At 41.3% G+C, this 17,308-nt stretch overlaps 1 protein-coding gene across 1 annotated transcript in view; it reads right to left on the bottom strand.

Annotated features, from left to right (window-relative positions):
• Med14 (mediator complex subunit 14) overlaps positions 1-17,308 on the bottom strand; it is a 95,868-nt gene that overhangs the window by 12,544 nt on the left and 66,016 nt on the right. Inside the window, exons 18-24 of the mRNA XM_059251158.1 lie at positions 17,228-17,305; positions 15,894-15,985; positions 14,296-14,448; positions 13,744-14,013; positions 9,051-9,188; positions 5,446-5,557; positions 1,196-1,327 (exon numbers count right to left, since the gene is read on the bottom strand). Coding sequence (XP_059107141.1) covers positions 1,196-1,327; positions 5,446-5,557; positions 9,051-9,188; positions 13,744-14,013; positions 14,296-14,448; positions 15,894-15,985; positions 17,228-17,305 — 975 coding nt within the window. The remainder of the gene's footprint in view (positions 1-1,195; positions 1,328-5,445; positions 5,558-9,050; positions 9,189-13,743; positions 14,014-14,295; positions 14,449-15,893; positions 15,986-17,227; positions 17,306-17,308) is intronic.

The raw sequence follows: 17,308 nt of genomic DNA, 5'->3' as shown, positions 1-17,308 counted from the left end.
AAATAGATATAATACAGGAGAATAGTTAAGCTATGTATATCCAGACAAGGGATACTATGAAGCCATGTAGTATGATGACAGAGAGTTTTTACTGACAAATGTTCAAACACAACAGTATCAGTAAAAAGTAAAGTTCTAGCTAAAAAATAGCAGAAAGACTGAGGAAGTCCTTTAGGTTCTGATGTGGCATGGTGTTCACGATGTTTAAGTGAACAGTGTGTATAATATGCTGCCATGTGGGAGGGATGGGGGAGAGAGAGGTTTTTGTTGTTGTTGTTGTTGTTGTTGTTGTGTGTGTGTGTGTGTATAAAACAGGTCTGCAAGAATATATCAGAAATTAGGGCCGGAGAGATGGCTCAGTGGTTAAGATCACTTGTTCTTGCAAAGAATTCAGGGTTTGGTTCCCAGCACACACACAGTGGCTCACAACCACTTGTAATTCCAACTCAAGGGGATCTGATGTCCTTTTCTGACCTTCATGGGTACCTGGAAAGCACATGGTGTACATACATACCTGGGGACAAAACACTCGAACACATAAATAAATCTTAAAGAATGTATCTGAAATCAGTGACACAAAATGCCTGAGAAGAGAGATGAGGTAGCCGGTGAAATGCAAAGGAACAAATGCCAGGTGTCTTGTCCTAGTCTTTGAATCCCAGCACTTGGGAGCAGGGGTGGGGGTGATGCTGGGACTTAGAGGCCAGCCTGGACTAGACAGTGAGACCTTGTAGAAAACCACGATGACAACAAACACAAAGGGGACATGTCACCTCCACCTGATCTTTATGTGTAGCCATTCCAAATCATTTTTTTTTTCAGATTGAAAATTCAAGTTCCAAAACAATTCATATGGAAAGGTGCCCAGATTGGGGGGAGGTATGTGAGGGAGGACAAGCCAAGAGCTAGAAAGCAAGCACAGAAAGCTATGGGCAGGCCAGAAAGCAGGCAGCAGCTGACAGGAAGGACAAAGCAGAGCAAAGGAAGAGTGAAGGCAGTCACAGACCAAACAGTCAGTGCCTCTGTGTGGAAAAACTATGAAAAATGTCTTTTTGTTTGTTTGTTTTGGTCCACGTAGTATTTTTGCTATTTCTCAATAAATAAACACTAAGTTTTCAGTAAGAAATTTGATTTAACAAAAATTACTTTCACATCAAGCTCTAAATGCTACAGCAATTTCTGTGTATGGACTCACCATGTGGACTAGCAAAACTGGCCCCTGGTCCTATTGAGATTCCATGCGAGGATGGGGGAGGAGTTGGAACAAATGACGCTGGTGATGGGGCTCTCAAAGCCCCACTGGGGGAGCTGGCAGCATGCAGATTTCCTAATAAAGGAAAATAATTACAGATGATCTTGCAGGACACATATCATGTCCTGTCCAAGGACCACGGGTCAAAAAAAAAAATCTCCTTAGAGACTTATAGAGACAAGCAGAAAAGGTCCCATAAATGGCACAAAGACTTCACTATTGCAAGAAAGCTCAAGTCCACAGGTCTATGCTGTAACTCTCATATTCACTAACTGAAAAGAAATTGTGTCCAATACACCTTTTAGTCATATACTTAGTCAACAAGTGGGTGAGTTTATCAACTGTTTGCCAAGCACTGTTCTAGGCATGGAGGACATAGCTAAGATAAGAGATAATTTTTGTCCTCATGGAGCATGTAATCTAGTAAAATTAGCATGATAAATCTATAATGTAATGAAAAGTGCTGTGGAGAAAACCAGTGCAAAGGAAAAGGGCAATTCTTTGTGGTGGCAGAGGTCAAGACTCTAAAGGGACACATGAACCAGCAGACAGGAAGAAAGTGCAGCACGTAGCACAGGGAATAAGATAATCCAGGCAAAACAGAAGAGCCAATGTAAAGGCCCCAAAGAAGGGACAGTCTGTGTGACAGGGAAGGGGCCAGGGTGCTGGAAAAGAGTAAACTGGGGTGGCATAAGAGGAGATGACAGAGTTTGGAGGCGAGTTCCAGATCACACGTGAACTTGTAGGCTACTCTAAGGATATACAGTTTGCCTCACAAACCAATAGCATCTGGAGTAGAAGCCATTCACTAACTTCTGTCCCAGAAGGATCACTGGTGGCTGGAACTAGCTGCAAGGGTGACTGAAGGTTTGTTGAGGTACTGCAACGTGCTTGAATTTGGGGTTGAAAACAAAGGATAGTTAACAGTATTTGGTAAATAACTCAATGGGGGTATAAAAGCAAAAAGCATTCTACATCTCTCTTATAACTGCAGCCTAGGTAATACGACAGAAAGGGCTGCCCCTTTCTGAACTAGAGTGTCTATGCAAGGGTCAGGACTCAGAAAACAAGGAAATTAGTTTCAGCCATAGCGAGTTTTGGCAAACCACTAAATATGAGATGGAAGTGAGTAGTTCCAGGGTGAGGTCTAAAATACATACAAAAGCTGGGAGACAGGCACTTAAAGCCATGGGACTGATTTTAACTTTAAGGGTTCTGAAAGAAAGAACTATAACTAGTAAAACTATGAATAAACTCAACATATAAATACTTGCTATATTATCATTCAATATTAGCAGGTTTCAAATTCTTTACTATAATACAGGATAATTTCATTTTTTATGTTCTATAATACTTAAGCAATATCTCATACTCAATAAAGGTCAGTCAACTTGATTAACCTTTATGTGTTATATTTACCTATTTAGCTGTATGATCTGACAAGTGACTTAACTTCTCCATGCCTCGGTTTTTCTCCATAAAATGGGGATAATAATGGGGCCTATGCCATAAATTTGCTGTGAGGATTAAATGAGTAAAGCGCTTAGAATAGGGCTTGGCATATTCATAGCACCATTGCATACCGGTCTACTACTACAGTCTTTCAACAATCTCCACTCTTCCTAGAGACACACCCCCTTGGGGTTCTGAGTCTCTATTTGCCTGCCTCCTCCCCAGCTCTGTCTTCACCCCTGCTATTTACAGAGGCTAAGCTCTCCCACCCACCCAGGCTTTAATGACCCTGGGCATGACAATTTCCAAATCTTCAACCTATGGTCCAAGAAACTCTGATAAGCTGCAGGCCTCCATAGAGCCAACTGCCTACTGCACACTTAGACTTAGAAAACGTCAGGACTTCACAACCATAGAGTTAAGAGAACTTGCCTCTGTAGCTTTGAAATCAGCTCATCTCTGTTAAGAAAACTGAGCCCCTTTGTGGCTCTAATAAAGTTCAAATATGGATGGCTGATCCAGTAAAGAGCAAACTTTTGGAAAAAGTCCTGCTTCTTCATGTTCTGGCCATTCAGGACAGTGTCCTCTGGTTCCACACACATGGTGTGGTCTGTGTCCTTGAATCTGGCCTGCTCCAACCCATTCTTCAGGTCTTGTCTTGACCCATGTCAAGGTGAAGAAGGCAGGCAAAAAGCAAGCAGCTCCAGAGCAGAAATGGCCAGTCCTCTACTAAACAGTCTTTCAAAACCCTGAATGGCCCCTTTGTAAGGCTCAAACCATGAGGCATCACAGGTGGAGACTGTTAGGGAGTCTAAACAGAGGAACCATACAAACACAGCCTCCACAAAAGAGGAAATTGAAAGATTTTTCTAAAAAAAAAAAAAAAATCCCAGACCTGGCTGCCCGCTTTCTTCCCCTAGGACCTCCTTGAAAACAAACCCACCTGCTCCTGTAAGAAGCTGAAGAAGAATCTGAGTGGCTGTGAGAGGCATGCAGCAGAGAAAGAAGCTGGCAAGAGGAGACTGGCTGAGCAATGGCAGTTGGAGTATCAAGTAGTGTAATCTGGGACCACGGCAGATTACAACAGCTTGCTCAGAGAGTTAGATGTACAGGCCAGGTTCCAGACTAAACACTTTATAGGGATTCATTTCACTAAATCCTCACAACACCTCTAATGAAAGTAGTTTATGCTATTCTCAGTTACAAATGGAATGAGCAGATTAAACAAGCCAGACCCTTTCATCCCTCATCAGATTAACAGGTTCTGCAGGATCATGCACATTTCTTATATGTATGCACACACACACACACACACACACACACACACACACACACACACACACACTTGAATTAAGGGAATTTGGTAGAGAAATTTATAAAGGAAAAAAACTCACATGCTACCAATTCTACTTTACAAGGTGAAAACTGTAAAGTAAATGTGTTTGTTGAATTTATTACTAAAAAATTCAGGGTTTGGGGATGCCACTTATCAGTAAAGCATTTGTCTAACATGTGTGAGGCCTTGGGTTCCATCCTTATATCATAGACACACATACACAATCTAGCTAGTAAGCTGAGCATCCTCGAATGATAACAACATCCTTTAGTTGACTAATCTATGAAATCAAAGGCTTTTATTATACATATTTTTTAAATTATTTTTCTTCTTCTTGTACCAAGAATTGAACCCAGGGCGCCGTAGATGCTATGCAAGCACTCAGTCACTGAACTATGTTTTAACCCTTTCTGTATTTTTCTGCTTGTGAGGTCTTGAAATTTTTGATCCCATTGTCTCAGCCTCCCAAGTAGCTGAGATTATGGGCTTACACCACCAGGCCTAGCAAATTATTTCATTTCTTATATTTTACATGCAATATTATACAATATATCTTTTATGATAAAAGTTTTCATTTTTCGTTATATTAATTGAACTATGGGACATGGAAGGGAAGAGGTGTCATTTGCTAGATGGTAAGTGAGAGGCAAGAGCTGGTACCCAACTCCCTGCTGAAACTCAGGCTCAAGAGCTTCTAGAGAATCAGTCAGTCAAAAGTAAAACTTTGGCATGCTACCCCCATTTATAGTGCACAGGACAGCCCAGCAAAGGCATTTTGTCAGGACAAGGAAGGTGGGAAGTACCTGGTTCCAGGAACTGGAGAACAGACCACTGTCCCATCTCCTAAAGCGTGACACAAAGGAGTCAGGTGGTGTACCCCTGTAACGCTAGCACTAGGGAGAAGGTGGCAGAAGGATCATCATCTCAAGACTATCTTTGGCTACATACTGAGTTGGAAGGCCAACCTGGGCAACATTAGACCCTGTCTCAAAAAGTAAAACAAAACAAAAAGAGAGTGAAAAGGTGCAGCTAGGGATACCACATAAGCTGATATGGCTTTGTTCCAGTTTGTTCATTTACTTCAGAAGATAGGTAGTGGGTAAAATTTGGTTGGCCCCAGGCTTCCAACTGCCAACACCTCTAATATAGACCAGGAGATCAGCAGCAAACCTGGGAGTGGTGCCACGAGTCTGGCTCTGGGTACTTGAAACAAGTCTTAGAAAGTGCTCCTAAAGCACCGCAAGTATGAAATCCCCAACACTACTCCAGTGAAAGGAGGCAATTATCTAACCAGAGACCAGAAAACAATCCATCTGAAGCCCGAGGCACCCGTGCAGTGCTTCTTCTCAGGTATGTGTGTTTTGGATTCGAGAGGTGAACAGGACGAGAATAAGTCATGTCTTACCTGGAGACTGTGTGTGGATCATAGAGGGGGACTGATTAACTGTGTTGTGATAGGATGCAGGGGGTGAAGTAAGAGGGTAAGCGCCTGAAGTTCCTGGCTGCTTTGGAAATGGCTGAAAAAAAGAAGAGTTAATGTTAGCATGCTGCTCAACCACAGAGAGTATAAGTGTGGTTTTCTGGCATTCCCCCGACACCAGCATTTGCCACTTCAGGGAGTGGCAAACAGGAACCATTTAGACATGGAACTGTTCATCTCAATCAGCCTAAATATGAGGTCTGGAAGAATGCTGACTTGCAAGAGTTTGAAGAACAGTAAAACCCTCATTTTTCACCTGCTTCTGTCCCTCGCAGCATATTTTGCTCATTTTATCAGCCACAGCTTTATCTGAGTCCTTTATGTTAACATCTGTGAAATCATGGTGAATATTTTAATTCCCGTTAATTTACCCTTTACCTTCTGTAGCAGCAGATAAAAAGTGGTGTATGTAGCTAGTGATATAGCTTCCATGGCAGCACACTTCTTCCTGCTCCAATCTCCAGCAACACACAGACACCAACACATGTGAGCACGCATACACACAATAGTGCTGTATCTTATATTTGGTAAAGTTTAGACCTTCCTACTCTGTTTTATGAAATTGAGGAATTGATCACATATAGTAAAATATAGAAACATTTTAATTACTTCAAAAGCTTCCTAGTGACTCACTTTCTGAATCACTCTGTGCTTGGACCTTTATACCTCCACAAGGCTTTTCTGCTCCTCATTAAAGAAAGCACGCTGTACTCTGTCACCCTGACTGCATACATGGAATTACCATAAGGCCCTGCTTTGATTGAGATCATCTCTCCCATAAGAACTTTCATCTCACAGCATGAACAAACCTCTAAGTCTGTATGGGCATACACCACATGCAGATTTTGGTGCTTTCGGAGCCTTTTGGTATAAAAGTAATCAATCCTATTGCCAGAGATTCAAGATAGCTTAGTTTTGTTAGAGGTAGGAAAGTGTACAACAGTATGTTAAACATTGGACCATTCTGATTGTCTCTAAGCACTGTCCCCAGAAAAGTGAAAGAAAAAGGGCAAAAATTAAAAAATCACAAATGCACAATTTGATGAATGTTTAAAAAGGTTAACTAGCCAGAAGTGGTGGCACTGAGGAGGCGGAGGCCGAGGCAGGTGGCTTTCTAGAAGTTTAAAGACAGATTAGTCTACACATGACTTCCAGGCCAGCCAGAGCTATTTAGGAAGACCCTGTCTCAAAAACTAAAGTCAATAAATAAATTACAGAGCAACAACCAGCATACCAGTCTTTCCAAGTCTTTAGTGCCTCCTCATAGATCTGCACCTCTTCTGACTTCCATCACTCCAACTCAGTCTTCTTTTTGCATTTCATATAAATACTGAAGATACCAAGACTGATAGTCTGAGTTCAATTCCCAGGACCCACGTGGTAAAAGGAAGTTGTCCTCTGACCTTCACATGAGCTATGACACTTAGAAGCACTCAAGATAAATAAGTAGGAAAAAAAAGTTTAAGGCTGGGTGGCAGACGCCTTTAATCCCAGAACTTGGAAGACACAGGCAGGCAGATCTCTGTGAGTTTGAGGCCAGCCTAGTCTACATAGGGAGACCAGGACTGTCAAGACTAATTAGTAAGATCTTGCCTCAAAACTTTTTCCCCCAAGAATTCTGAGTGGCACTGTCAGGCATTTGATTTAAAAATAAGCAACACCAACAATAAAAAGCAAAGAATTCCTAGAGTTTTTTGCAAAGTGATAAATTGTTCTAATGTTCCAACATGCTAACTTTTCCTTAATCTACCCACATCTAATCCTTTTGCCCTAGCCTCTGATTATTCTCCCAGCTGGAAATCTCATATTCAGTATGAAATGTTACAGGTACATAGAACTCTCAGCAAACAGAATGCTTAATAAACTACTATGTCACATGATTTTTCAGTGACCAAAACAATCCTTGGAGAAGCAGCCAATAAATGATTTATTTAGGAGATGAAGTAATAATCATAGATCACATCTCCATCAATTGTCAGTATGACAATATTTCTGCTATAGCTGTGGCCAACATCCAGCCCATCTTAGTCACTTCTTTCCGATGATAACTCTTTGCCCAGTATCAAGTCCAAGAAAGATCTACAAAGTAACAAAAGGGACCCACAATAAATACTACTACTACTAAGTACTCCTGAGGCATCTGTTGGGCAAGGTCCTCCTCCATAGTGGTGGCACAGCATCTTCATCTCAGTCAACATCTGTCACAGCCCCACTCCGGCTACAGAGGCATTCATATGAGGTTTCATTGGGCTGCCCTGTATTTTTAAGAAGGTCAGGAAGAGAACCAAATCCAGAGGAGGAAGGAAATCTAAAAAGCTGGCAGGACAAACTCCTGGTATAAGACTCTAGTACTCTTTGAAAGACATAAGCACCAGCAAGCTGCACTTACTAATCATAAGTAGCCAGGCCAGAAGCAGGGCAACCCAAGGGCATTTATAGTATAGTGCTGTTTTTGAAAATATTCTGGGTGAGGAGCCTCAAGGTACTGTATAAAAATTACCTCTGAAGGATGTGCCTCAGACCCTTGCCAATAGTTTGTGTGTTCAGATACAACTAAAATCAGAGTTGCTAAAAAGCCTCCAGTCGCTTTGTCTGTGCTCTGACACATGGGCACTAGCCTCTTCCAGGCTAGTGAATCACACGGTACTGGTTTAGGAGTGGCTGTTAGTTTGTTATCTTACTTTGTGAGATGGAGTCTTTCACTGAACATGGAGCTCACTTATTCAAGTGATCCCTTATGCAGGGATCCTTCTGTCTCTATCTCCCCTAAGCTGAGATGAAGCCTGTTTAGTGCCACATCTGGCTTTTTAACATGGCTTCTGGGCATCCAAACTGAAATCCTCATGCTTGTATAGCAAGCACTTTAATCCCAGCATTCAGGACAGAGGCAGGCAGATCTTTGTGAGTTCGAGGCCAGCCTGGTCTACAGAGCAAGTTCCAGGACAGCCAGGGCTATACAGAGAAACCCTGTCTCAAAAACAAAAAAAACAAAAAAAACAAAAAAACCTAAGTAAACTAAGTATACTCTGACTACCTTCTATTTCAAGAGAGTCAGAGTGAGAACAAAGGCTAGCTTCAGGGCTGTTCAACGTCCAGGCATGGGAAACAGTCAGAACAGAGAGCTGAAATCTTTGGGGATGTGATTGTATGGCTTGGCGAAGCTATCTGTGAAAGAGCCCTTGAAATGCTACTCGGGTTCTGCAGAGGCCTTAGTGAACATCAGCAGACCTAAAACAGGCATCATTCAGGAAACAGTGAGGTTGCTCCACGGCAGGTTACCTCGGATCCAGCATTTACTCTCATTGCTTTAAGGACATGTGTGATCTGAGCACCTGAGGTCAGTGCCTTTTCCATTACTGCTCATTTCCTATAACTGGAGGTCTCGTCTCATCACTTATTTTTTTTCATAATGACTTTCTGGGCTTCTTGGGCCTTACAAAGACTTCTTGCTTTTCAACAAAGAAATGCTAACAGCTGTAGAAGCTGTGGAGTTCCACAGATGGGACAGTGGAATTTGAAGGAGACATTACCTGTTGCTGAGGTGGCTGGAGCTGTGATATTAAGGAGTCCATCATATCACCTCCTATAGGAGAAGGGGGGTTATCATCCTCATTTACAGATCTTCTCCGAGCATCCTGATTGCTGTCAACAAACATGTTCAGGAACGTCTATAGATATAAATGGGCAAAATTAGTAAAAACATTTTTAAAGGATTTTTTTTTACATGTATTCATTTGTGTGTGTGCCTGTGTGTGTGTGCCATGGCATTTCTGTGGTGGGTAAAAAACATCTTGCCAGAGTCAGTTCTTTCCAGCAAATGCCTTTACCTGCTGAGCCATCTTGCCAACCTAAGTAAAACATGTTTGATCATGGAGAATATTGTGAAAGTAACATATTATATATGTCCCTGAAAACAATATAAGGACAATCTAAAGAGATACCACAAATTTTGGACAAAGAGATGAAATTAATGAAAACTGTTAACAACAAAAAACCAGTTAAGTAATAGCCAGGCAGTGATGGTGCACTCCTTTAATCTCAGCACTCAGGAGGCAGAGGCAGGCGGATCTCTGAGTTTGAGGCCAGCCCGGTCTACAGAGCGAGTTCCAGGACAGCCAGGGCTATACAGAGAAACCCTGTCTCAAAACAAACCAACAAACCAACAAAAAAACCTAAGTAAAATAAGTATACTCTGAGACCTGGCATTCTCAGATTCAGAAATACAAACCATATTAAGTAGACATAAAATTTCCCATTACTAAAAGGTTTCTTTTTCTTTTCTTCTCCTTTTTTGGGAGGAGGGGGGTTTGAGACAGGATCTCACTATATAGTCCTGGCTGACCTGGAACTCACTATGTATGTAGACCAGACTGGCCGTTGAACACAGAGATCTACCTCCATATGCTGGAATTAAAAGTGTGTGCAACCATGCCTGGCACAAGGTCTCACCTTTTTTTTGTTTGTTTGATTTGGTTTTGGTTTTGAGTTAGGACTTCTCTGACTAACAGCCCTGGCTGTCCTGGAACTCGCTCTGTAGACCAGACTGGCTTCCAACTCACAGATCCACCTGCCTCTGCCTCCTGAGTGCTGGGATTAAAGGCGTGTGCCACCACCGCCTGGCAAGGTCTTACTTCTTAATCTAGAAAATATGACTGAAAAACTGAGTGAGAATTAAGTGTATTATCTTAGCATGGTGGCACATGCCTGTACAATATGAGGCAGGAATAGGAGGAGTACTGGGTTAGAATCCTAGCCAGGACCACATAACAAGACTTCAAAAAAAAAAAAAAAAAAAAGAAAAAAACGGTGGAAGACCTAGACCAGGGAGATGGTGTACTTGGTAAAGTGCCTGCTATACAAGCATGAGGATTACAGTTTGGATGCCCAGAAGCCAGATGTGGCACTAAACAGGCTTCATCTCAGCTTAGGGGAGATGGAGACAGAAGGATCCCTGCAGCTTGCTGACTAACTAGTCACGTTGAATAAGTGAGCTCCATGTTCAGTGAAAGACTCCATCTCACAAAGTAAGATAACAAACTAACAGCCAGCATTGTGCCACATGCCTTTAATCCCAGCCAGGGCTACACAGAGAAACCTCGCCCTGAACAAACAAACAAACAAACAACAAAAAGTAAGATACAGAATGAAAACAGGTGACAGTAACCGCTGGACTACACATGCACATGCATTCCTACAAAATAAACATGCACATCCCCCTGCTGCCTCCCCCCACAAAGGTAACTTCTGGCGTTTTAAATTGCATGATTTTAATCTTAAAGCGTCTGAAGTAAGACAGCCTTTTTAAATAAGGTATGTCATCAAGAACTTAAGCAAGGCTACTAGAGTTTGTCTCAAGCAATGTCTTCTTTGCTGTGTGTCTCTCAGTGTATGTTTGTGTCTACATGCAAGTAGAGGTTCAGAGGGGTACTGGGTGTCTTCCTCTTATTTTAGATAGGGTATCTCACTGACTCAGAAGTTCTCCATTTAGGCTAGGCTGGCTAGCCAGTAGATTCCAGTGATCCACTTGTCTCCACTCAACAACGGGTGCCAGGAATTTAAACTCAGATTTTCTTTCTTTCATAACAAGTGTTCTTTCTTATCCACTGAGCCGCACCCCCAGTTCCTGAGTCTCCTTTTAATACCCTTTCCAGATCTTCAAATAAACTTATCATAATGTTATCAGAACAAAGGCTTTCAAAGAGATTTTGAAATTTTGAAATTTCACTAAAATTACTGAAAAGAAATTTAAAATAGTAGGCCAGAGACAAAAAGAATGAGAAAAGAAAAAAGTCGTGATGCACTCTAGAAGATGGTAAAGCAGATGGCTGAACCACCTGATGAGAAGAGTCATATCCTAAGCAAGCCATGGGGAAAGCCAAGAAGCAAAGCTATTTCCATCCAGATTCTCAAGACACTTTGGAAGTAGCAGTGCCAGATACTTGGGCAGTTAAGAGCACAGGCTGCTCTTCCAGAGGATTCCAGTTCAATTCCAAGTACCCACATGGCAGCTCACAACCATCTGTAACTCTAGTTCCAGGGGATGCGGGCATACAAGTGGAGCACAGACATACATGCAGACCAACATTCATCCATATTAAACAAACTAAAAACTAAAAAAAGGAGAGATTCTCTATTACTCTCACCAGAGCTCTGTACATCAGTGCATCACCATCTACTGAAGGAGAAGCCCTGGGTGGGTGGGGGGACTTCAGAATCAATGCAGAAAAGGGAGACCATACTTAAACTGGGTACTAAAGACTATATATTTAAAGTAGAGAAGGCTTTTTTCCCCTCTCTTTTGACCTCCTGCAATCGGGGAATCAGATGTATAGCATCTCACAGTGTCCCTACAAAAAGATGTAAAACTACTGACTTTGGGAGCATGACCAAGCAGATTCTCCTGTGATGAACAGCAGAGTCTCCGAAGCTTACATTTAACTAAGAGAAGACAGTTAAGAATGACTTCATAATGAAGAAAGACACCAACAGGAAAGAGAGTCAAGTTCTAAAAGAGCAAGAAGCGGATTTCATGGGGGAAGATGAGAGGGAGGAGAAAGTGGTAGTATATCGTAAGAGAATGTGCTACAGGGCTGGGGAGATGGCTCAGGAGACAAGTGTTTGAACGCCAGCACTGAGGTAAAACCCACAGTGGCAACCCGCACTTGTAACCTAGCACTGTGGGTACAGAGGAAAAATAACAACACAAGGAGACTGAACAACAGCACAACATCACTGAGGCCTACCTTAACTGGCTCCAGGTTTAGTGACATCAAAGTAAGGCAGAGTGATAAAGGCAGACACTGGCACTGACCTCTGGCCTCCAGACAAGCACAACCACATTGCACCACACACACAAAATAAAGTAGAGGCCCAAGTCTATGATGTAGAAGATCAGAGTTATCAGGAACATCTAACAGAAAATAAGGAAGAATCAAGCATCATGCAAAGAACTTTCCCAGAGCAAATGGATGTGTGCTTTCAGATGGCAAGAGCCAACTTGGTAACAAAGGTTCAAGCCAGTCATGATGCAGGGTGGGCAACAAGGAAACTGGTCTTCAAACATTTTGTAAAGATGACGCTAGCCTAGAATTCTGTACTTTGGCACTCTCAATTAGATGAGAGTAAACTAAAAACATTGTCAGACACACAGGGCCTCAGACACCCGCCATGGTCAGCTACCATAGCAGATCTACCACCATAACAGTGAAGTAAGAAAGACAAGGGGTCTGCAATGGCTAATCTGGAATGTCAGCTGGAGGAACCTAGAGGCACATAGAAGACAAACTTCTAAGTGAGCCTATGTGGCTGGTTCCAGAGACATTTAACTGAGTTGGGATAACCCATCCTGAATGTGGGCTACATCTTATCATGGGCTTGAGGTCTGAAGTGCTGAACTGAATAAGAAACAGCAAGTGTAACGAACGCCTACCTTTAATTTGCTCTGCTTCCTGACTGTGAGTGCACTATAAAAATGCACCCCAGGCTCCTGCTGCCATGCCTTCCCTCCCATAAGCCACACCAACCCTCCATCCTTGCTTTGACTAGGGTTTGTTTGTTTGTTTGTTTGCATGTATATGTGTATGTGTGGGAACACATGTGTGCAGGTGCATGCGTGTGCATGCATGTGTAGGCCCAAAGCAGACATCAAGTATCTTCATAGCAACAAGAATACTAAAAGAAAGCCGGGCAGTGGTGGCGCACGCCTTTAATCCCAGCACTCGGGAGGCAGAGCCAGGCGGATCTCTGTGAGTTCGAGGCCAGCCTGGGCTACCAAGTGAGTTCCAGGAAAAGGCGCAAAGCTACACAGAGAAACCCTGTCTCGAAAAACAAAAACAAAAACAAAACAAAACAAAACAAAAAGAATACTAATAGAAGTACCCAATCAAAATTGCTACCTAACCATATTGCAAAACCAGGAGAAAGGCAAATGCATTTATGTATACAGTAGGAGCAGCTTCAAGGAAGGAGGTACATAAAAGCAAATTTCCAAAGTAGCAAATACTCCTTTTTCAGGGTGATTGCTTACTTAGAGAGTGAGGAAACAAGGGGCCTCCTAACATTTCATGTACATAGAACAGTACTTCATGTAAAGTCTACATCCTCCAGAAGGAAGTTGCAGAGAAGATACAGCAACTCTACTACTTATTAAATTCTAATGGGACAGCACTGTCTTCAAGATTATGTTTATTTATTCTCTCACTCTGTGACACCGAAGTTTATTACCTTTAATCCTGGTGCAGGATAGAAGCCTTCAACTAACTTGCTGTTATCAAAAAGACTATAGGCCCCATCCCGTATTGCCACAACACCTCGACTACGGCAGTATATGTCAATGCAGTACATGTTCCTGAAGGCCAGTCTGATGTGGGTGGATGACTGGGGGAGAATGGAGAAACACTGGTAGGCAGTGTTAGTTCTCTGAGTCAATCCCAACATTGGCACAGTAGGGAGTTTGTTGATGGCATTTAATGGTGCTTGAGTATCAAATAACACCTAGAAGAAACAAATACAGAGAGGTCATCCAGTTGCCATGCAACTACTAAAACCTAGAATTTTTGATGTATCACTGTCACAAATGAGCATTCTGGCACATTCTATAAAACTTTCTCTTGAAGTTTAATGAAATTAAGTTCTCAAGGCAGTGTTCAAATCATTTAAGACAAAGGCATCCATCTTAGTCATTAAAGACAGATGCAGATGATCTTTTGAGGAACTTTGCATGACATATTACCACTAATAGGTCTTATTTTTAGACAGAGCAGTGAACTTAATTACCTGTAACAACTGAACCACATTTGGTGTTTTGTTGAACATTTCCTGAAGTTGATGGAGAATGGTATTGTGACAGTTACTGCAACCTGAGTTTGGGCCAACTGTTCCCAACGAAATATGAAATTTCTGATGAATGGAATTCCACTGGATACTAATCTAAATCAGAGAGAGTACATGTTTAAAAAAACTGCAAAGTAACAGATTCGAGATGAAGAACAAAATGTTAAAAGTTGCCAAACATCTAAATGAGATCTTTTGTGAAAATGAGTGGTAAAATTTGGACCCAAACTCCACATGTGCTGCTAATACAGATCAGTACAGCCCCTGGGCACGTGTATCAGCTCCCTTTTACTATATAACTAGGAAAAAAATCATTAAGCTTTGGTAATTCTCACTAGTGTTCCTCAGTTGTTTCTTTTTATCTTCAACTGCAGACTCTTATTCTCAGTGCTACAAAGTAAGAAGTACTGTCATAAAAGAGAAGGAAGATACCTCAAACAAAGGTTCATTCAATTACTACGTTTTAAAACACAAGGAATTTCTGATATTACTAGATGCAGAAGTATCTACAGAGAAACAAGTTGATTTTTTTTTTAAGATTTATTATTTATGGGCTGGAGAGATGGCTCAACAGTTAAGAGCACTGGCTGTTCTTCCAGAGGTCCTAAGTTCAATTCCCAGCAACCACATGGTGGCTCACAACCATCTGTAATGAGATCTGGTGCCCTCTTCTGGCCTGCAGGAAGAACACTGCACACATAATAAACAAATAAATAAACAAACAAATAAATCCTTTAAAAACTTATTATTTATATATTTATTTAATGTCTTTGAGTATTCTCCTACAAGTCTTTATGTGTGCCATGTGTGTGGCTGGTACCCAAGGAAGCCAGAAGAGGGGACGAGGTTCCCTGGACCTGGATTTACAGATGGTTGTAACCTGCCATGTGGGTGCTGGGAACCAAAGTAGGATCAGCTATGAGAGCAGTATAGGTTCTCAATCACTGAGTCCTCTCTTTAGCCCCCAACTAATTTGACTTTTAAGGAAGAGAAATAAGTAAGTATAGATTACAGGGAGTACATTTAGGGTTAAGATAAGAGCAAAGAACGACTACATTCATACAAGTCAAAACAAAGCTATATTGTATTTCTCACAGCCACTCATAAATACTCTTCCTAACAGTAATCAGTCAGGAAACCCAACTGATTTGAAATCAGTGAAGGAAAAAATACTATCAAAGGTGCTTATTTTAAAATCAAGATCATATATACTCTAAAGATATGATTTATTTCCTCAATTTCAAAGGATTAAGCATTATATCATAATTTTATTTCATTTAAAATTTACTATTTTGGATCTATGGTTTGACTTGAGCACTTTTTTAAGGTAGTTTTCTTTCCTTTCTTTTTTTTGTGTCTTGAGGCACAGTCTCAATCTGTAGCCTAGGGAAGTCTTGAATACAAGATCGCCCTGCCCCAGCCTCCAGAGTGCCTGCGTAAAGGCATGTACCACCATACCTGGTAGCTTTCATTTGTTTTAAGTTCTCAATTATTAAAGATACCTAAGAAAGGAACCTCCATGTTTGAATCCATAGACTTACTGAGCTTCCTTTGGTGGTTCCATAACACAAGATAAGTTTCCGATAATTATAAACACGAACTTCTGAGAAAATATTCAGATGAGCAGGTATGTCTATGCAGAAACAAACCAAAAAAAGCATTAGTAGTACATGTAAAATTTGAAAAAGCAGGCTTGAAAAAGAGGGCATTTGGCATATTATATGCCTAGCTTTGTTGAGCTAAGATCTCCTTTAGACTAGACTTTGCCTCCAATTCCCTATGTAGCTAAGGGTGACAAGGTGCTCCTGATCCTCCTGCCTTTACCTATCGAGTGTTGTGATTACAGGCACACATCATCAGGCCTGCTGTAACTCTTCTGTAAAAGGCATACATTGAAAACATGAAAGGCCAGGACAGAGAAGTTAAGAAAGACACTGAAAAGTCTAGCATAGTGGCCAGTACAACATAGCACCTTTTCTGCCCTGGCCTCCTGTGCAATTAATTGACACCAATAAAAGCTCTCTCACTTAGTAGCTCTATGACTTTCAGTTTTTAAGACAGGTTTCTGTTATCTGTAAAGTAGGGGATACCTACTTCCTAAGTGACTGTACAATTTAAATATGTTCGTGTTAGAACACAGTTCAAGAATGGAGTCGTGTGAGAATTCTGAGTGCCCGTGAGAAAACTCCAAGAAAACAAGAGTCTTGTGACCTCAGTTTCTTTGGAAACAGAATTGTTCCTGGGATGTGTTTTTGTGACCCTCCCAGGTGTAGCGGATAGGAGTGAGTTTACTTCGGATTATTCATTACAACTGCCTACTGTTATTTGCTTATAGGCCTCTATGGAAGAACATTTTTGCCATGTGCGGCTTGTCCACTATGTGTGGATGGTCTTTATGATTGTATATTTTTTTCCCCTGAAACAGTGTCTCTCTACCATAGCCCTGCCTGTCCTGAAACTCACTATGTAGACCAGGCTGGCCATTCATCTTAACCCTCAAAGTATAAATTGTCTGGTGCTCTGAATAAAGTTGACTATTACATGAGACTTTAGTTTGCCTAATTTATTGGCTCCATTCTCCCAGGTCCCACGACCTCTAGCGTGAATTATTAGATCGCATATACACAGTAAGTGAGTACTATACTGTGGTAACACAGAAGTATATTACTCACAAGTCTGTTTATATGCCCAAATTTCTAGAAATAAAAGAAACTTAACAGTTATTTTGTCTGGAGAAAAGAAATTATATGCTGAGGTAAAGGAGACAATTTTTCTTTGATATACTTTTGACTATTCTCTTCTTTAAACAATGTACAGGTTTGACTTTTGTTACAGAAAGAAGGTACTTTTAATTTCAAAGGAAGATTACACATACCTGGTAGAGAACGAGCAAATTCCAACACACATTCATATAATCTGGCAATGCTACTCCAGTCATTAAGAAACATTTCAACTA

Source organism: Peromyscus eremicus, chromosome X, assembly GCF_949786415.1.
Source record: "Peromyscus eremicus chromosome X, PerEre_H2_v1, whole genome shotgun sequence".
Lineage (NCBI taxonomy): Eukaryota > Metazoa > Chordata > Mammalia > Rodentia > Cricetidae > Peromyscus > Peromyscus eremicus.
This window is presented reverse-complemented; position numbering and strand designations above follow the sequence as displayed.